The 18,192-nt window shown below is 35.9% G+C and overlaps 2 protein-coding genes across 16 annotated transcripts in view; one reads left to right on the top strand and one right to left on the bottom strand.

The window, feature by feature from the left end:
- KIAA1328 (KIAA1328 ortholog) overlaps window positions 1-18,192 on the bottom strand; it is a 350,207-nt gene that overhangs the window by 97,125 nt on the left and 234,890 nt on the right. The window lies entirely within an intron of this gene.
- Window positions 11,622-13,350, top strand: LOC121484425 (protein SET-like). Its single transcript, XM_041743672.1, has one exon. It carries the CDS (start codon window positions 11,637-11,639, stop codon window positions 12,501-12,503), a length of 867 nt encoding a protein of 288 aa, XP_041599606.1. The 5' UTR covers window positions 11,622-11,636; the 3' UTR covers window positions 12,504-13,350.

Here is an 18,192-nt window from a genome sequence, read left to right as displayed (position 1 = left end):
CATAATTAAAGCAGCCAGCTTTGAGGTATAAAACTGTGGATTTCTTACAGTTTGTAAGGGCCATGCTCTGGGACCTATTTGACCCAGAACCTTCAAAGAATGAAAAGTCCCAGAGCATAAGGATAAAATGAAAGCCTTTAATTACCCCAGTGTGAGTAGCTGAAAGGAAATCAATCATGTTACCTCACTGTTAATCGTTCTATATAATTTACACAAAGATAGTCCTTTGCATGTTTTTCTCATATAGCATTTGTTGCTATTGACATTACTGTATAGTCACCAAATGAACCATAGTTTTTAAATTCTGCAATTTAAAATTGGTTTCTGTTGAATTGTGCTGTTTTGCAAAAAGGCTTCCGTGTAGTAAGTGTGTTTCTTAGGTGTCATGCTGGATTGCTTCTTGGAGAAAAGTGAGAGGTAGGAATAGATAGTTACTAAGGACATAATAACCACTTGGGCATGAAAAACACGACAGTATATTATGGCTATTAGCTCATTCATTTAGAGATGGAAGCTCCTCTTACATTGCTCAAAGGTTCTGTAAACATAGAAGGGATCAGAAACCATAGTTCAGAGAAGATTGATTTTGGATAGTATTCTTCAGCTACCTTTGGTACATACCAGCTCTGGAAAGCAATGGTGATTTTGGTACTACTTTGAACCTCCAGTGACCATAAGAATATGCAAAAACTATTTGCTAAAGATAGCAATAATGATATTATAATAAAATGTTCCCCAAACTTCAGTTACATTATAGTAAGACATGTAAGACTTATAAATTAAGGGGATCCCTGGGTGGCTCAGTGGTTTAGCGCCTGCCTTTGGCCCGGGGTGTGATCCTGGAGTCCCGGGATCGAGTCCCTCTTCGGGCTCCCTGCATGGAGCCTGCTTCTCCCTCTGCCTGTGTCTCTGCCTCTCTCTCTCTCTCTCTCTCTCTCTCTCTCTCTGTCTCTCATGAATAAATAAATAAAATCTTAAAAAAAAAAAAGACTTGTAAATTAATTAATACAACATGCACAACCTGAGCATAGAAGGGATCTTGTCTGTTTGGTCCCCAAACTAGACAGTATTAGAATCACCTGGGAGCTTTCTGTTGCGTTTTTACCTTGATTCAGCTCTATATTTTAAATTTTAACTGTAGAATCAGCTTGCTCTACAAAATAGTTTATATTTCACTAGATACTGCATTTTATTATTTTCCCTGCAGCCCTTTAAGAATGGGTGTTATCACTCTTTACTTTTTGCCAATATGAAGAATGAGAAGTAATAGTTGATTGTTTTGAGTAAGAAGTTCGTCATATAAGAATGCAGGAATAGACCATCCCATGCAAAACAAACGGCAAGCACAAACAGACTGGAATGAAATAAGCTTAGCATATTTGAGAAGCTGAAAGGCCATGGTGGCTGAAATATCCTGAGAAGAGTGATAGCACTTCACAGTGTCAAAGAGGTATTCATGGACCACAGCAGGTAGGGTCTTGTAAATTGGGGTAGAGCGGAGATTTGTGTTTAGGTATGATTTGAAGCCATCAGAGGGTCTTAAGCAGAGGACAAACATGATTCTGGCACATGATTTAAAATCATGTTACTCTGACGAAGAAATAAGAACATAGATTAGTAAGCATCTGCAATCATCTAGGTGGATGGCAGTGGTTTGAATTAGATGGAAGCAATGAATATGGAAGGAAGATGACATAAAGGATACTTTTATAAATAGTCAATAATGAACTGGATATGGAGGGTGAAGGAAGGAAATAAGTAAAAATACAGTTTTTGACTTGAGTAATAAGATACAAATATATTTGAAATGGGTAAAAGAAGGGTATACATTTGGGTTTTCCAAATATCTTTTTGTGACATATTAGTAGTATTCTGTAGGAAACAGTGGTAATCACATGTTCATTCTGCTTTCTTAGACCATAAGTCCTCTTATAATCATAATAATCATTTCCAGAATTAATGTCTAGCTCATTGGCATATAATATGATGAATTCCTTTTTATTTTTAAAGATTTATTTATTTATTAGAGAGACAGAACATGTGCACAGGTGGTGGGGTCAGAGAGAAAATCTTAAGCAGACTCTGTCTGCCCTGAGCATGGAGTTGGTCACAGAGTTTGATCTCATGACCCCGTGATTGTGATCTGAACTGAAACCAAAAGTCAGATGCTTAACCAACTAAGCCACTCAGGCACCTCAAATTCTATTTTTTAAAAAAAATTAAATGCAATTTATTCATCTTTAGCTTCCTGGTACCTCTCCACAGTTTTCCACAAATCCTCAATCAATAAATGTTTAGCAGTCTACATGAACCTTTACTGCCCTGAGATGTGAATAAAGTAAGCTAGAAGAATTGAGGTTATCTATCTATCTATACATACATGCGTATATATGTATATTTTAAATAAAATCCACCTATCTTCTGCTTCAGTTTTCTTGTACCAATGGTTGTTCCACTCTATCTAGACCAAAGATAATTTATGTTGGAAGGAAGAAATGGGCAGTGTTTCATTCTCTTTGCCATGTGTTAATATAACACAGGTTCTAAACAGTAAACCTACCCTTGGTTTGCCCTTAATCCTTCAAAAAAAATTAGACAAGCTACTTTAGTCATGTATGGCATATTTTAAAATTTTAAACTTATTAGAACTTAGTGTATTTGATAGACTGTCCTTTGAAATTATCTTATACCTATCCTGAACTGTTATCTTCCTATTTCTGTACCACAATTAAAAAAAATCTTTCCTTAATTCTTCAGTTATGTTCATACAATCAGAATTATACTTTTGGTAGTTTCCTAGCTCTTTGGACTCTTACCTTTTTGGGTCTCAGATCAGAAAATCATACTTCTTTCTCTGCCTTATCTTAAATTTTGTTTATGCATTTAATTACGACAGATTTTTCATCTGTCATGAACTAGGCTGAACATGACAACTCTACTGGTTGCCTTCATCTCCTTTTAGGATATGAAGTGCTAACAAAAAGCAGTCAAGAATTTTTAAGAGTGGAATAAGATTTCCAGTTTTCCTTTCTCTCTGATTTTATCCAAATGCTCTACATATAGTAATAACAGGTGAGAATGCTTTCTTTCTTAAGTTTGACAACCACTCCATGTTTTCTTAGGAAAGACTGGGGAAACCAAAGCTTTGCAAGGTTAAATAATTTACCGAAGTTCATACAACTAGTAAGTGGCAGAGCTAGAGATATGAAATCATTGTACTACACTGCCTTGTAATGGTCCTGGATTATAAAATTCTATACTTGTGTATGTTTTCCTGCTATATATGACCACTTCGACGTCCTAAGAGACTTTACTTTTCAAAAAAGGCAGTATAAACTCAATACAGATCTTCCTCAACTAATGATGGGGTTATGTCTTGATAAACCCATCATAAGTTGAAACTATCATAAGTCAAAAATGCATTTAGTACACCTTACCACAGCTTAGCCTAGAATATTACAGTAGCCTAGAGTAGGGCCAAATTATCTAACACAGATCCTATTCTATAATAAAGTCTTGAATATCTCATGTAATTTATTGATTACTGTACTGAAAGTCAAAAACAGAATAGTTGTATGGACACAAAATGATTGTTAAGTGTATCAGTTATTATCCTCCTGATTGCATGGTTGACTGGGAGCTGTAGCTTGCTGCCCTTGCCCAGTATCATGAAGATTGTAGGGTATATCACTAGCCTGGAAAAAGATCCAAAATCAAAATTCAAAGTACATTTTTTACTTAATTCATATAGCTTTAACCCTATAGTAAAGTAAAAACAATCCTAAGCTGAATTTTATATTTCTAAAATCAGTTGAACATGCAGTGCCACCAAACATCTTTTGGGTTTTCCTGGTCAGCTCTCTTTACCACTCTTAAGCTCTTCATAGCAGTATTTTCAAGCCTCTTTTACTCTTCAGACCTTCATTTCCACCCTCATACAGCCCTGTACCTTCCTCACCACCTCTATCACACTTAAGTAGATCATCTAACCTCTTGCTTCACATGGAAAATTGAGAATACCACACGGAACACCTTCAACTACCTGAAACAAACCTGTGCATCATTTTATAAGGAAAGAAACAAGCAAATAAAAACCAAAACACCTGCCATTACTATGCTTGTGGAGGGCATTTTGGTAAGTGTCACTGGGATTCAGTGCAACTAAATTCTGTTTTTAATCCCATTTTATTGCTAAAGTAGTACAACTACTGTTAGATCACACTAAGTGGATTTTGATTAGTACACTGTAAAATCACAGTATTATTTTAAAAAATTATGCTTTCTCTGATTCATTTGCATAGTACTCTACCTTTATACTTTCCTGTTTTTGAAAAACAAAATTTTTATTTTGGGATAATTTTAGATTTCCAGGAAAGTTGCAAACATATTACAGAGACCTTCCCCAAACCCTTCACCAAGCTTCTCCTAAAGTTAACATTTTACAACAGCATGATATATTTGTCAAAACTAACAACACATTAATTACTATTAATTAAACTCTAGACTACTACGATTTCATCTGTTTTTTTTTTTAATATTTATTTATTCATGAGAAACAGAGAGAGAGAGAGAGAGAGGCAGAGACACAGGCAGAGGGAGAAGCAGGCTCCATGCAGGGAGCCCAACGTGGGACTTGATTTGGGGTCTCCAGGATCAGGCCCTGCTGAAGGCAGGTGCTAAACCACTGAGCCACCTGGGCTGCCCAAGATTTCATCTGTTTTTATACGTATGCTTTTGTTTTTGTTATACCAGGATATGTTCCAGGGTATCACACTGCATTTAGTCACTATGTCTTCTTAGTTTCCTCATGTCTGTGACAGTTGCTCAGTCTTTTTTCTTTCATGATTATACCTGACCAGTTTGAAGACTGGTTAGGTGTTTTGTACAATGTTCATTTCCCCATGATTCCCCAGTACAGTATCATAGCGTTTGGGAAGAATACTGTGGTGGTAAAGTTCCCTCCTTATCACATCATATGATAGCAACATGATAATCATTGGCAGTGTTAAACTTGGTTGATTGATTAACGTACTGCTCACCATATTTCTCCACTAAAGAGCAGGATTTTCCTTTTCCATATCCTATTCCTTGGATGTGAGTTACTAAGTCTAGCTCACACTCAAGTGGAGTGGATGCTAAGGTCTACCTCCCGGAGGGAGAAACATTTACTTGGAATTTTTCTGAAGGAAGATTTTTCTCTTTTCTTCTATTTGTTTATTTATTCAATCATTTATTTATATCAGTTTGGACTCATTTGTACTTATTTTATACTTCAGGTTATAATGGATTACACTATTTGTTTTGTTGCCCAAATTGTTGTAGCTTTGGCCATTGGAAGCTCTTTTGGGTTCACTTCTTTGTCCCTTTCATATGCCTTTATTCTTTTGATTTTTGAGCACTTCCTTGCTTTCTGGATCCAGGCTCATCTCTCGTTTTCTTTTGTGTCATCTGTCTAATTAGCCATTTCTCTCAGGAGTCCTGGTTTCTTTTATTGGAGAATGGTATTTAGAAACTACGATCTGTGTGCTGCATGCTGGCTTATTGCCACTGGGGATCACTGTTCCTTGGCCCTTTCAGCAGACATAGCTAAGGGATACATATTATGTATACTAACATATATATATATATATATTTATTTATTTATTTTTGTATACATTCATCAGTGTATACACATACACAAACATTCTATGGACTGTATTATGAACCCTATTCATATGTTAAAGCTCTAACTCCCAATTGTGATGGTAACATATTTGGAGATGGGGCCTTTAGGAGGTAATTATGTTTAGATGAGTCATGAAAGTGAGGCCGTAATGTTGGGAATAGTCTACTTAGGAGACACCAGAGAGCTTGCTGGTTCTCTGTCTCTACCATGTAAGGACCCAGTGGGAAGGTGGCCCTCTACAAGCCAACAGAGCCTTCAAAATAAGCTGAATATGCTGGCACTCTGATTTTACACTTCCAGGCTTCAGAACTGTGAGAAAATAAATTTCTCTTGTTTAGCCTTCTAGTTTTTGACATTTGGTTATGGTAGCCTGAGCAGAATAAGACAATAGAAAAACATGAATATATACTAATGTCTCCAACTCTAAGCTACTACCATAGTATTCATTCTAGCCATATATTATTTTTTCAATTGACAGACTGTAGGTATCTGCTATTAGTAGCTGTGATGGTATTAGTAGCTGTCATGTATCTTCCTGGAATAGAAATTTACTCTGTATATGGATTTTCCTTCTGTGTGCATAATGCTTCTACCCATGGACCTACAGAATGCCTTACCCACTGCCATGATATTTTACACAGCATTGCCTCTGATCAAGGAACTTACTTGCTATGAAGTACTGCAATAGGACCATACTAATGGAATCCATTCATATCTGCAATCATTGATAGTACAGCAAAATAGCCTTTATTTTTTTATTTTTTATTTTTTATTTTTTTTTTGTGTGTGTGAAATAACCTTTAAAAGCTCAGCAGTAGTGCCAGCTAGGAAGGAATACCTTGTAGGGTTCAGGAAAGGTCCTCCAGGATGCTCTAAATCCACTCTGAATCAGTGCCCAATATATGGTACTATTTCTCCATAGCTAGGCTTCATAAATCCAAAAAAGAAAGGTTGGAGATGGGATTGGCTCTACTCATTATTTCCCTGAGTGACCTATTAGCAAATTTTTGCTTCCATTCTCCAGGATCTTAGAATTTGTTGGCTTAGGAGTCATTCCAAAGGAGGAATCTTTCTACCAGGAGATATAACAGTGATTCCATTGAACTGGAAGTTTACATGCCATGTTGTTACTTTGGGCTCTTTATGGTTCTGAATCAACAACCAAATAAGAAGGTAACTATATATACTAGGGTTATTGATCTGAGAGGGAAATGGGTTGCTACTATGCAATGGAGATAAGGAAGAGGGTGTCAGGAATGTAAGAAATCCCTTAGGGTATCTCTTAGTATTGTGTCCTCTGATTAAAGTCAATGGGAAGCTCGACAATACATTTCAGTCATGATGCTAAAGGCCGGCCCTCTCAGAAATGAAGTCTTGGGTCACCTTACTGGACAAAGATCCATGACCAGCTGAAATGTTTCCTGACGGCAAAAGGAATACGGAGTAGGTACCAGAAAAAAAGTAGTTATAAATACCAGGTATAGCCATGTAGTCAGGTGCAGAGATGAAGACTAATATTTCTTCCTTACTTTGTTAGAGTATGTTTGTATATGTATATTAACTAAATTTGTTTTCTTTCCTCTCATCCTTTATTATCTAACATAAGATGCATTTATAATAATTTATGTTACATCACAGCATTAAAACTATAGGATATCAAGAACAATGATCATCACCCAAAGACTTCACATCCTCCTTTGGGGATGGGTTCGTATGTTTTCAGCTCTTTGTGAGATAACTATCACGTTAGATGGAAGTATGCCTCTCTTATCTTTATTTGGAGATTAAGTATGGTTTAAGGAGACATGTATAGGTGCCAAGCTGACGCCAGGTGCACTGTGATGGTCTTTTTTTTTTTTTTTTAAGATTTTATTTATTTATTCATGAGAGATACACACAGGGAGGCAGAGACAAGGCAGAGGGAGAACAGGCTCCATGCAGGGAGCCTGATGTGGGACTCCATCCTAGGACCCTGGGATCAGCTCTGGGCTGAAGGCAGATGCTCAACCACTGAGCCACCCAGGTGTCCTTTGATGGTCTTTTTTAATGTGTCAACCTGGCCAGGCTACATTACCCAGTTAACCAATCAAACACTAATCCAGGGATTGCTGTGAAGGTATTTCACAGATTGCTTAAAATCCATAATATCTTAGGGAATTTGGATGGGCCTGATTCAATTTCTTGAAAAGTCTTAGAGGCAGAGCTGAGGCTACCCTGAAAAAGAAGAAATCCCTCTGTGGACAGCAGCTTCTGCCTGTACCTAAGAGTTTCAACCTGATCTTCCTGACAGCCTGCCTTATGGACTTCACACTTGCTTAGCATAAGCCTATTCCTTGCAATACATCTCATAATACATATCTCCTACTGATTCTATTCTCTGGTTGACCCTAACTAATGCAGTCCTTCACCATGTCACATGATATAACAAAGAAAGATTCTCTTTCCAACAAATAGCCCAGGGCTCAGATTCAAGGTTAAACGATTAAAGCTGGCACACACTGTTTACCAAAGGAGAAAATGCCAAATAGCAAAAGCAACACAGAAATCAATCCTCTTCACCACAGGAGCAATGTGAAAAACAAATGAGTTGAGTTTAATATGAAATTTTCTCTGTAGGATTATCAAAAATTAGCACTGTTTCATATGTAATAGCCAGTCCTTCTGAGACAGGCAACTACCTGTAACAAACCATGGGCTAATCAAGATCACAACCATATCCTCAGACACTTTATGATCAAAACGTATGCTCAGAAACACAGTCATTGTTTCTTTTCATCTTAACTTCAAACAAAGCTCTAGTTACTCTATCTACCCAGGAAGTCCCTACATACATACTTCTACAAATAAAAGAATGAACTTCTTTTTAAAACCTTTGTGTTAAAAAAAAAATAAAATAAAATAAAATAAAATAAAACCTTTGTGTTTTTTTGTGATTATCCTTTGTGTATTCCATTGTCTTGAAACCAAAAAATCAATTTTTAAACTATATCCAGGGAAGTCAGAAAAGGCATTTGAAGCTATTGCTAATTAAAAATAAAAATTGTTTATGGCAACGAAAAATTGCATATCCTTTCAGAGATAACTTTTAGGACTTCTGAAAACAAAAATAAAAAACTGACCTAACTTTGCTGCCTCCACCCTTTTATAGGCATATAAAAATCTTATGACAATATGGCATTTTTGGAAAATGTTTTTGGCTAGCATCCATTTTGTCTTACTCCTTCTTGCCCCTGCAAAATAATTGTATGTACAAATACTTTAGTTGTATAAATGTATATAGAAATGTTTACAAATTCCTTTCAAATAAAAATCTTACATGCTTGCAGAAAGAAAAAAGGAATCAAGACTTGGACATATCAATGAGGTCCAGAAACAGTCCTTTGGATACTACCAAAGATTTGATATGACACCTAAATCTGCAGTTGTAGGCCTTAGATTGGTCTCTATTTATTGGGGCTTGTAAAACAGATGTTAACAAATAAATGATACTTTTTAACCAGCTGAACCTCAGAGACTATTGTTTTTCTCTATCTCCTGGGAAGCAATGTTCACTATGTAAGGTGCCACCCTTATTCCAAATTGGTACAAAAAACCTTATGTTTCAGATTGGAAACAGGATAGGTAGTCACTGTCTAAATAGAAATCAAACTGCTCTTATTCCAAATAAATCTGGGAATGAGGTTATCAAAGTAAGCTGACTCAAGTGGCAATGAAACTTCCAATTCCCCAATCCCACTAATGTTGTCTGGGAAGAAAATTACTTTTACAAAGATTTGTGTGTTTGTTAAAGTGAAGGCTAAAAACCACCACAATTCTATTTCTGTAAAGCATATAAAATGTAACTGATTACACAATTTATTATCCAGTTCCTTGTATTTAACCAGTGGTAGCAGCAGTATTCTTTAGCCAATTACTCTAATTTCTGTAGATGATGCTCTCTATCCCCCGTTCCATATACATATAAATCAGACCCTAGGAAAATGATGTAGCCAAATAATCTAATAGCCTGAAAAATCTATGAATTGCCATCTTAGAAAATATTTATCCCACTAACCCACTACATACTAAGATGACAAATATAATTAAAAAATTATCCAGAGTCAGAACATGTAGATTTTTACATGAAGAAGGTAATTCTAAGGATATGCCATATCACATAAAAGGGGACAGTGGCTTGTCTTTTCCTATTTAAGTGCCATCAATATGCAAAGTAACAGAGCATGTGTAGACAATAGCTTGAGAAAACCTTAAGTAGCCTTATGTTTTAGTCTATTCGTCATCATTTAAAAACCAGTGTTTGTGGGGGTGTTAGTTGAGTGTCTGACTCTGGACTTCGGCTTAGGTCATGATCTCAGGACCATGGTATCGAGCGCTGTGTCAGGCTCCATGCTCAGCTTGGAGTCTGCTTGTCCCTCTCCCTCTGGTCCTCCCACTGCCCTCTCTCTCTGAAATACATACATACACACACACATACATACATATACATACATACATATATACATACATACATAAAATCTTTAAAAAAAGAAAACAGTGTTTGTGGCAAGGGTAGAGAAGGAAGTTGCTGCAGTATGGAATGTAAGAAGAAACTTTGCTCCTGAAAACTATACAAGATCAAGCTCAGGCATGGACAGAAGAGGCACCAGACTGGTGAAGTCCTGCCATCTCCTTTATTGCTTAAAATGAAGAAAACAGAAAAGTTGATTTCATAAATTATATTTATCACCAATTTATCTTTTTAAAATTGTTGGTTTTATACAGCTTTTAAAAATCAAATTATCATTCACCAGGACATAAGTCTCATAAATAGGATTTGAGTATTTGCTACTACTTTTCTTAGTATTATATCTATCATGAATATAGAATAGGATGTCATCTGGGAGAATTAAGTTTAAAAAAGCAATTACCAACTTGAGGAAGGGGTATGTGGGCAGAAAAATCTTGAGGAAGAAGGCTGGAATGGTCTGAGAGCATGCAAAGCTTTGTAACATTTCTTTTGTTCTTAGTTCTATTTATTTTCAATATGGAACAATATTAAAAATAGAGGAAAAAAATTTAAAGTTATAGTGAGATAAATTTATATACTATAAATTTACCCAATTACAGTAATTCTCAGCAAGTTTAAAGTTGTACACCACAAACTAATTTTATAATAATTCTAACATCTCCAAAAGAAAGCTCAATGCTCATTTGCAGGTGCTCCTTATTCTCCACTCCCTGCACTAGGTGATCAGGAATTTATATCCTTTAACTATAGACTTGCCATTTCTGGACATTTCATATAAATGGAAGATATAATTCACAATCCTTCATGAGGCCTTTTTTCAGTTAGCTTGTTTTCTAAGTTCATCCACATTGTAGAATGTATTAGTACTTTGTTCCTTTACATTGTCAAATATTCCATTGTATGGATATATGATATTTTGTTTATCCATTCATCAGTTGCTAGACATTTGGGTTATTTCCACTTTTTGGCTGTTACGAATAATACTCCTGTGAGCCTTCACATAGAAGTCTTTGTGTAGATGAATGTTACCGAGGAGTGGAATTGCTGGGTCATATGGTAATTCTATGTTTAAGTGATGATTTTTGTATTTATCAAAAAGGTAAATGATTAAAAGAATGAAATGTGAAACTAGAAGAAAGTAAAAGGAAACAGGTTTTCTTTTTCTTTTTTTTTATGGCTCAAAAGATTTGAGAAATGATAGGAAGATCACTATCCAATCCCTGAAAATTTCTCTATTACTGAAGCTATGTGACATTCAATTAAAAGCAAACCTTTTTTTTCTCATTTTACTTTAGTTATGCTTTATAATGGGATGTCTTTGAGCCCAATTTTACAATTTTATAGATGATTTCTAGCATGTCTAAGATAGACAGCAGAGATCCCCATGCATGTTAATCAGTCATGTTGTATTATTATTTCTTCCTGATGTGCCCCTCTCCCACTTTCGTGAAGTTTCCTCACAGCATGGCCCCTAAGCGCCAGTCCTCACTCGCACCTCAAACGAAGAAACCAAGGCTGCCTCCGGCCCCCAAGCCGGAGGAGACGTTGACCTCTCAGCACTTGCCGAAGGGAGAAAAAGAACAGCAAGAAGCAATTGAACATATTGATGAAGTACAAAATGAAATAGACAGACTTAATGAACAAGCCAGTGAGGAGATTTTGAAAGTAGAACAGAAATATAACAAACTCCGCCAACCATTTTTTCAGAAGAGGTCGGAATTGATCGCCAAAATCCCCAATTTTTGGGTAACAACATTTGTCAACCATCCACAAGTGTCTGCACTGCTTGGGGAGGAGGATGAAGAGGCGCTGCATTATTTGACAAGAGTCAAAGTGATAGAATTTGAAGATATTAAATCAGGTTACAGAATAGATTTTTATTTTGATGAAAACCCTTACTTCGAAAATAAAGTTCTCTCCAAAGAATTTCATCTGAATGAGAGTGGTGATCCATCGTCAAAGTCCACTGAAATCAAAAAATGGAAATCTGGAAAGGATTTGACGAAATGTTCAAGTCAAACACAGAATAAAGCCAGCAGAAAGAGACAGCACGAGGAACCAGAGAGCCTCTTCACCTGGTTTACTGACCATTCTGATGCAGGTGCAGATGAGTTAGGAGAGGTCATCAAAGATGATATTTGGCCAAATCCATTACAGTACTACTTGGTTCCTGATATGGATGATGAAGAAGGAGAAGGAGAAGAAGATGATGATGAAGAAGAAGAAGGATTGGAAGATATTGATGAAGAAGGAGATGAAGATGAAGGTGAAGAAGATGAAGATGATGATGAGGGGGAGGAAGGAGAGGAGAATGAAGGAGAAGATGACTAATGGAACACTGACGGATTCCAACCTTCCTTTTTTAATTTTCTCCAGTCCCTGGGAGCAAGTTGCGTCTCCCTCCCTCCCCCTCTTGTGCTCATTCGCCCTGTTTTTTGAAGTCTCTTTTCTCTCCCTTTATACCATTGTTCTCAACTTATTTTTTGGGGAAATACTTTGAGCAGAATACAGCGGGAAAAGAATCTCTACCCCTTTCTGTTCCAAATTCATTTTTATTCCTTCCTGTCTCAACAAAAACTTTATGGAATCAACACTACCGTGCTCTGTGGGAAAAAAGAAAAACCTTCTGCTCCCTTAGCTCTGCTGGAAGCTGGAGGGTGCTAGGCCCCTGTGTAGTAGTGCATAGAATTCTAGCTTTTTTCCTCCTTTCTCTGTATATTGGGCTCAGAGATTACACTGTGTCTCTATGTGAATATGGACAGTTAGCATTTACCAACATGTACCTGTCTACTTTCTCTTGTTTAAAAAAAGAAAAAACAACTTAAAAAATGGGGTTATAGAAGGTCAGCAAAGGGTGGGTTTGAGATGTTTGGGTGGGTTAAGTGGGCATTTTGACAACATGGCTTCTCCTTTGGCATGTTTAATTGCGATGTTTAACGGACATCCTTGCAGTTTAAGATGACACTTTTAAAATAAAACTCTCCTAATGATGACTTGAGTCCTGCCACTCGATGGGAGAATCAGCAGAACCTGTAGGATCTTATTTGGAATTGACATTCTCTATTGTAATTTTGTTCCTGTTTATTTTTAAATTTTCTTTTTGTTTCACTGGAAAGGAAAGATGCTCAGTTTTAAACGTTAAAAGTGTACAAGTTGCTTTGTTACAATAAAACTAAGTGTGTACACACACACAAAAAATTTCAGAAGTAGAGTTCAGTGATTCATCAATTATATATAATACCCAATGCTCATTACACCATGTGTCTTCCTTAATGCCCATCACCCAGTTACTCTACCCCCTACTCTCTTCCCCTCCAGCAACTCTGAGTTTGTCTCCTATGATTAAGAGTCTCTTATGGTTTGTTTCCCTCTTTGATTTTGTCTTATTTTATTTTTCCCTCCCTTCCTCTATGTTCCTCTGTTTTGTTTCTTAAATTCCACATGAGTGAAATCTTATAATTGTCTTTCTCTGATTGACTTATTTTGCTTAGTGTAATACTTTCTAGTTCTCTTTACCTCATTGCAAATGGCAAGATTTCATTTTTTTGGATGGCTGAGTAATATTCCATTCTATCTATCTATCTATCTATCTATCTATCTATCTATCTAAAATATAATGGAATATATCCATATATCAGTTCTTTATCCATTCATCTGTCAATGGTATGTGGGCTCTTTCCATAGTTTGGCTATTGTGGACATTGCTGGGTGTGCAGGTGCCTCTTTGGACCACTATATTTGTATTTTTGGGATAAATACTTAGTAGTGCAATTGCTGGGTCATAGGATAGCTTCAATTTTCAACTTCTTGAGGAACCTCTATACTGTCTTCCAGAGTGGTTGCACCAGCTTGCATTCCCAACAGCAGTGTGGTTGCACCAGCTTGCATTCCCACCAGCAGTGTAAGAGGGTTCCCCTTTCTCCATATCCTCGCCAACATTTGTCATTTCCTGACTTGTTAATTTTAGCCATTCTGACTGGTGTGGGGTGGTATGTTACTGAGGTTTTGATTGGTGTCTCCCTGATGCCAATGATGTTAAGCATTTTTCATGTGTCTACTGGCCATGTATTCATGTCTTCCTTAGAGAAATGTCTGTTCACGTCTTCTGCCCATTTCTTAACTGGATTATTTGTTCTTTGGATGTTGAATTTGATAAGTTCTTTATAGATTTTGGATATTAACCCTTTATCTGATATGTCATTTGCAAATATCTTCTCTCATTCTGTAGCTTGTGTTTGGTTTTGTACATTGTTTCCTTTGTTGTGCAAAAGTTTTTATCTTGATGAAGTCACAATAGCTCATTTTTGCCTTTGTTCCCCTTACCTTTGGAGACATGTCTAGCCGGAAGTTGTTGCAGTCAAGGTCAAAGAGCTTGCTGCCTGTGTTCTCTTCTAGGATTTTGATGGATTCTTGTATCACATTTGGTCTTTCATCTGTTTTCATTGCTTTAAAATTTTATTTTCCCAAGATTAGTTGTGAAGTTTTATATATGTGTTGGCTGTTTGGGTTTACTCTTCTGAGAGTTGCTTCTTAGGATAGTTTACCTTATTAATTTGAAGGAATTTTTATAATATGGATATAACACTTCTTAATCATCCCTTTTTAGGACTTATCATACCTTCCCCTGAGATTATTCCAAATATCTTTCCTCCTCCCAAATACTGTCCATACTGCCACCTTTCTTAGTAAATTAGCTCACTTCGTTCTTTACTAAGATTGAGGTTTTAAAACCTCCACTGTACCAATATCTTACGAGCACATACTATATGCCGAATATATAATCTTTATAACATTTAGAAGATATGTTATGACATATATATAACAAGACAGTTGTATCTTTGCCTTCAGGAAGCTTAGAGTTGGGAAGTGGTATATTAGACTTCGGAATATGGAAGCAGGGAACAACGAGAGACACATGATTTACATAGGTGATTAGGACAGTATCCTCTCAAGGAGACAATATTTAAACTCTCATCTAAAAGAGTCAGTACAAGGAATAACAGGATTAAGAGTGCTAAAAACAGCTATAGGTATGATACAGCAAGTACCAGAAACTGAAAGAAGACCAAGGCCAATGTAGTTGGAACACATGATTCAAGGAAAAAAAAACATAAAAGGCCCCTAATGGTCATGGTAAGAAGTTTAAGTTTTAAGTAAGAGTCACTAAATGTTTCCAAAGGAGAACAGAGTGGTATGAAATGGGGTAAGCAGAAGCCAGATCATGTAGAATACTCTAAGACAGAATAATCTAAGATTTCAGATTTCATTCTATATTATTGAGGAGTCTTTGAAGAATTTTAGGCCAGGGTAGACTGCTATTTTTGAATGATCTTTCAATCTGCTGTGGAAAATGAATTTTATGGGGGTACAACTCTCTACAGAAGCCCAGGTCTGAATTATGGTTGGGAAGAGTACATACATTTTAGAAGTAGAATAGAAATAAAAGAATATGCTTATAGATTGCTTGCAAGGGGAGAGAGAAGAAAGAAGAGAAGTGAAGGGCAGGTTTTGACTGGCTAGCCTGTATTTATTGAAATGAAGACTGGGATGGGGTGTATGGAGTGGGGGTTACAAAAGGGAAATAAGATTTCTGTTTTAGCTTTGTTATGTGTGAAATGTCTAGCAGAGAGTTCAATGGACATCTTGTATAGACAAGATCCATGTGATGTATGTGGTGTAATGATTATGGGGAAAGGTCAGTCCTGTAGAAACAAATTTGGGAGTCATCAGCATATAGATAATATTTAAAGCCAAGTGCCTAGATAAGGTTACATAGGGACAATGTGTAGAAAAAAGGAAGAAGGGGTGGGTAGAGGTACAAGCAGAGAAAGAGAAGCCTGTAACAAATAAGTGAGAAGTTGACCAATGACAAAAATTGATCTTCCTACCTTTTTTAGGACTGGGCTCCATCAATTATTCATTTCCTGCAATCTTTTCCTTCACCAGTCACTTCTCAGGATTATTGACATTTTAGGTCCTTCCTCTCTCCAAAATCATACTCTCCCAACCAAATTTCTGCTTTTCCTCTTTTGTTTCCATGACACAGCACCAGCCTGCTTCTTTGACAACTTTTTAGATTGCCACTCTTGTTTTTTTAGACTCCCGCACCTAGCCATTTTCTAAGGTACTGTTTTCATCTCTGAATTTTTTCTCAGAAATTAATACCCATCTGTTAATACCATTGTTTTCTCAGAAATTAACACCCATTGGCAACACCAGTCTAGATGACTCCCAAATTGAAACCTCTAATTTCAATTTCTCTTGGAGATTTAGATTCAAATTTCTACATATATACTAGGTACCTTGGCTTGGAAATAAACCTGTTTAATAATTAGATAATCATGTTAGAGATGGAAGAAACTCAATAAAAAATCTAGTTGAACTCTCTCATTTACAGGCAAGGAGACTGAGGAACATAGTATTATCTTTAAAGTCACATGGCTAATTTTTGGAAAGACTAAAACCTGGTATTCTTGACCCTCATTTCAATGGCCTTTAAAATAAAATTAATCATCTTTATCACAAAATCAGTTCTTTTTCCTAATTTTTTTACTCTTCCAATCACACAGGTCTAAAACCTTTGCCCTGATATTTAAGCCCATTCATAACCTAACCTAATTTATGATTTTAATCTTTAGTTTCATTTTCCCTTATACTTCTGGTAAAACTAAAGAATACTTCCTGCTGTGTCCTTCACATACTATGTGATTTTCTTCCTTTACTCAGATTCCACATGGATTCACCCCCATGAAACACACATACACACGGACTCACTCCTAGATACCTCTAACCCATCAAATTCTATCCTATCTTTTAGGGCTTATTTCAGATATTACAACTTCCAAAAACCTTTTTTCATTTCTTTGTATTTCATATATTATCCAATAGATGATAAATATTGGGATACTTGCCTTACTCTACTATTAGAGTACTTGATGGTAGGGGATTCTGTATATTTCCTATAGTACTTGGTGAGCCAGTTTTTAAAAATAATAATAAATATTTAATAAAAATTTTTGTTGCTCAGTATTATATAAAATTCAAAAATGGTCAGATTTTTTGAAATCTGTAGGATTATAGAACTAATGTTAATTTATAAAGGTCATCTATAAAGACAACAAACAGATATCAAACTAACTAAGAAACAAACCAGAAAACCTATAAGTAATCAGAGTTCTTGTGATTTTTTTAGGTTATTATCATCTTTCATGTGATAATTATCTTCCAATGGTTTGGCTCAGCTGTGCTCTACTATTTGCTCTTATTTGTCATTAAGGCCTCGCATATTATTTATTTTCATTCTATAGCATTTATGCAGGAAGGCAGCAATGTAAGCTCCCTTGCCTGTGATTCTTCCCACAGATAATAGAAAATAAATTGCAATTAGATTTTGGTAATTGTATATAATTAACTCAAAATGAGCTGTTAATTATAAAAAATATGTTTTTCACTTCCTCATTATCTCATTTATTTTAGTTCCAAATTCTTAATGCCTCACTTGAGTAAGTTTAATATTTTAAATACACATTTTTAATGCTAAGATAATTTAAATTTCCAAATAAACAAAATTTAGCTTAAAGTTAAATTTTATCTAGGGAGTTCTACAGGCAAAATCAAAGCCTGCAAGGTAGAAAGAAGGTCATTTCCCATAAAGATTTTTGATTACATTTTCTGAAATCAACAGACATTTTTATTTAAATCATTCTGCAAAGGCTGCTCAAATTATATTATTCTCCCTTGACCCATCTCTACCTCTTTTTGGGGTTAGTGGAGACAATATCATTTTCCTCGCCAACTGAATCAAAAGGACAGATGAATTTATTGCCTTTACTTCTTTGAATCTCACATTAGATTAAATAATTTAAGTGCTATGGAGTAAAAATTCTTGGCTTTCCAAAGATTGTCAGATTTTGGAAGCAGCTGCCAGAGTTTATTCAAACTCTTACAATGTAGATTAACATCTTAAAAGGTCTATGTTATGATAAAAGGCATATTAGGAAATACTCTTTTGGAAGCAGTA

This window comes from Vulpes lagopus, chromosome 1, assembly GCF_018345385.1.
Source record: "Vulpes lagopus strain Blue_001 chromosome 1, ASM1834538v1, whole genome shotgun sequence".
Classification (NCBI taxonomy): domain Eukaryota; kingdom Metazoa; phylum Chordata; class Mammalia; order Carnivora; family Canidae; genus Vulpes; species Vulpes lagopus.
This window is presented reverse-complemented; position numbering and strand designations above follow the sequence as displayed.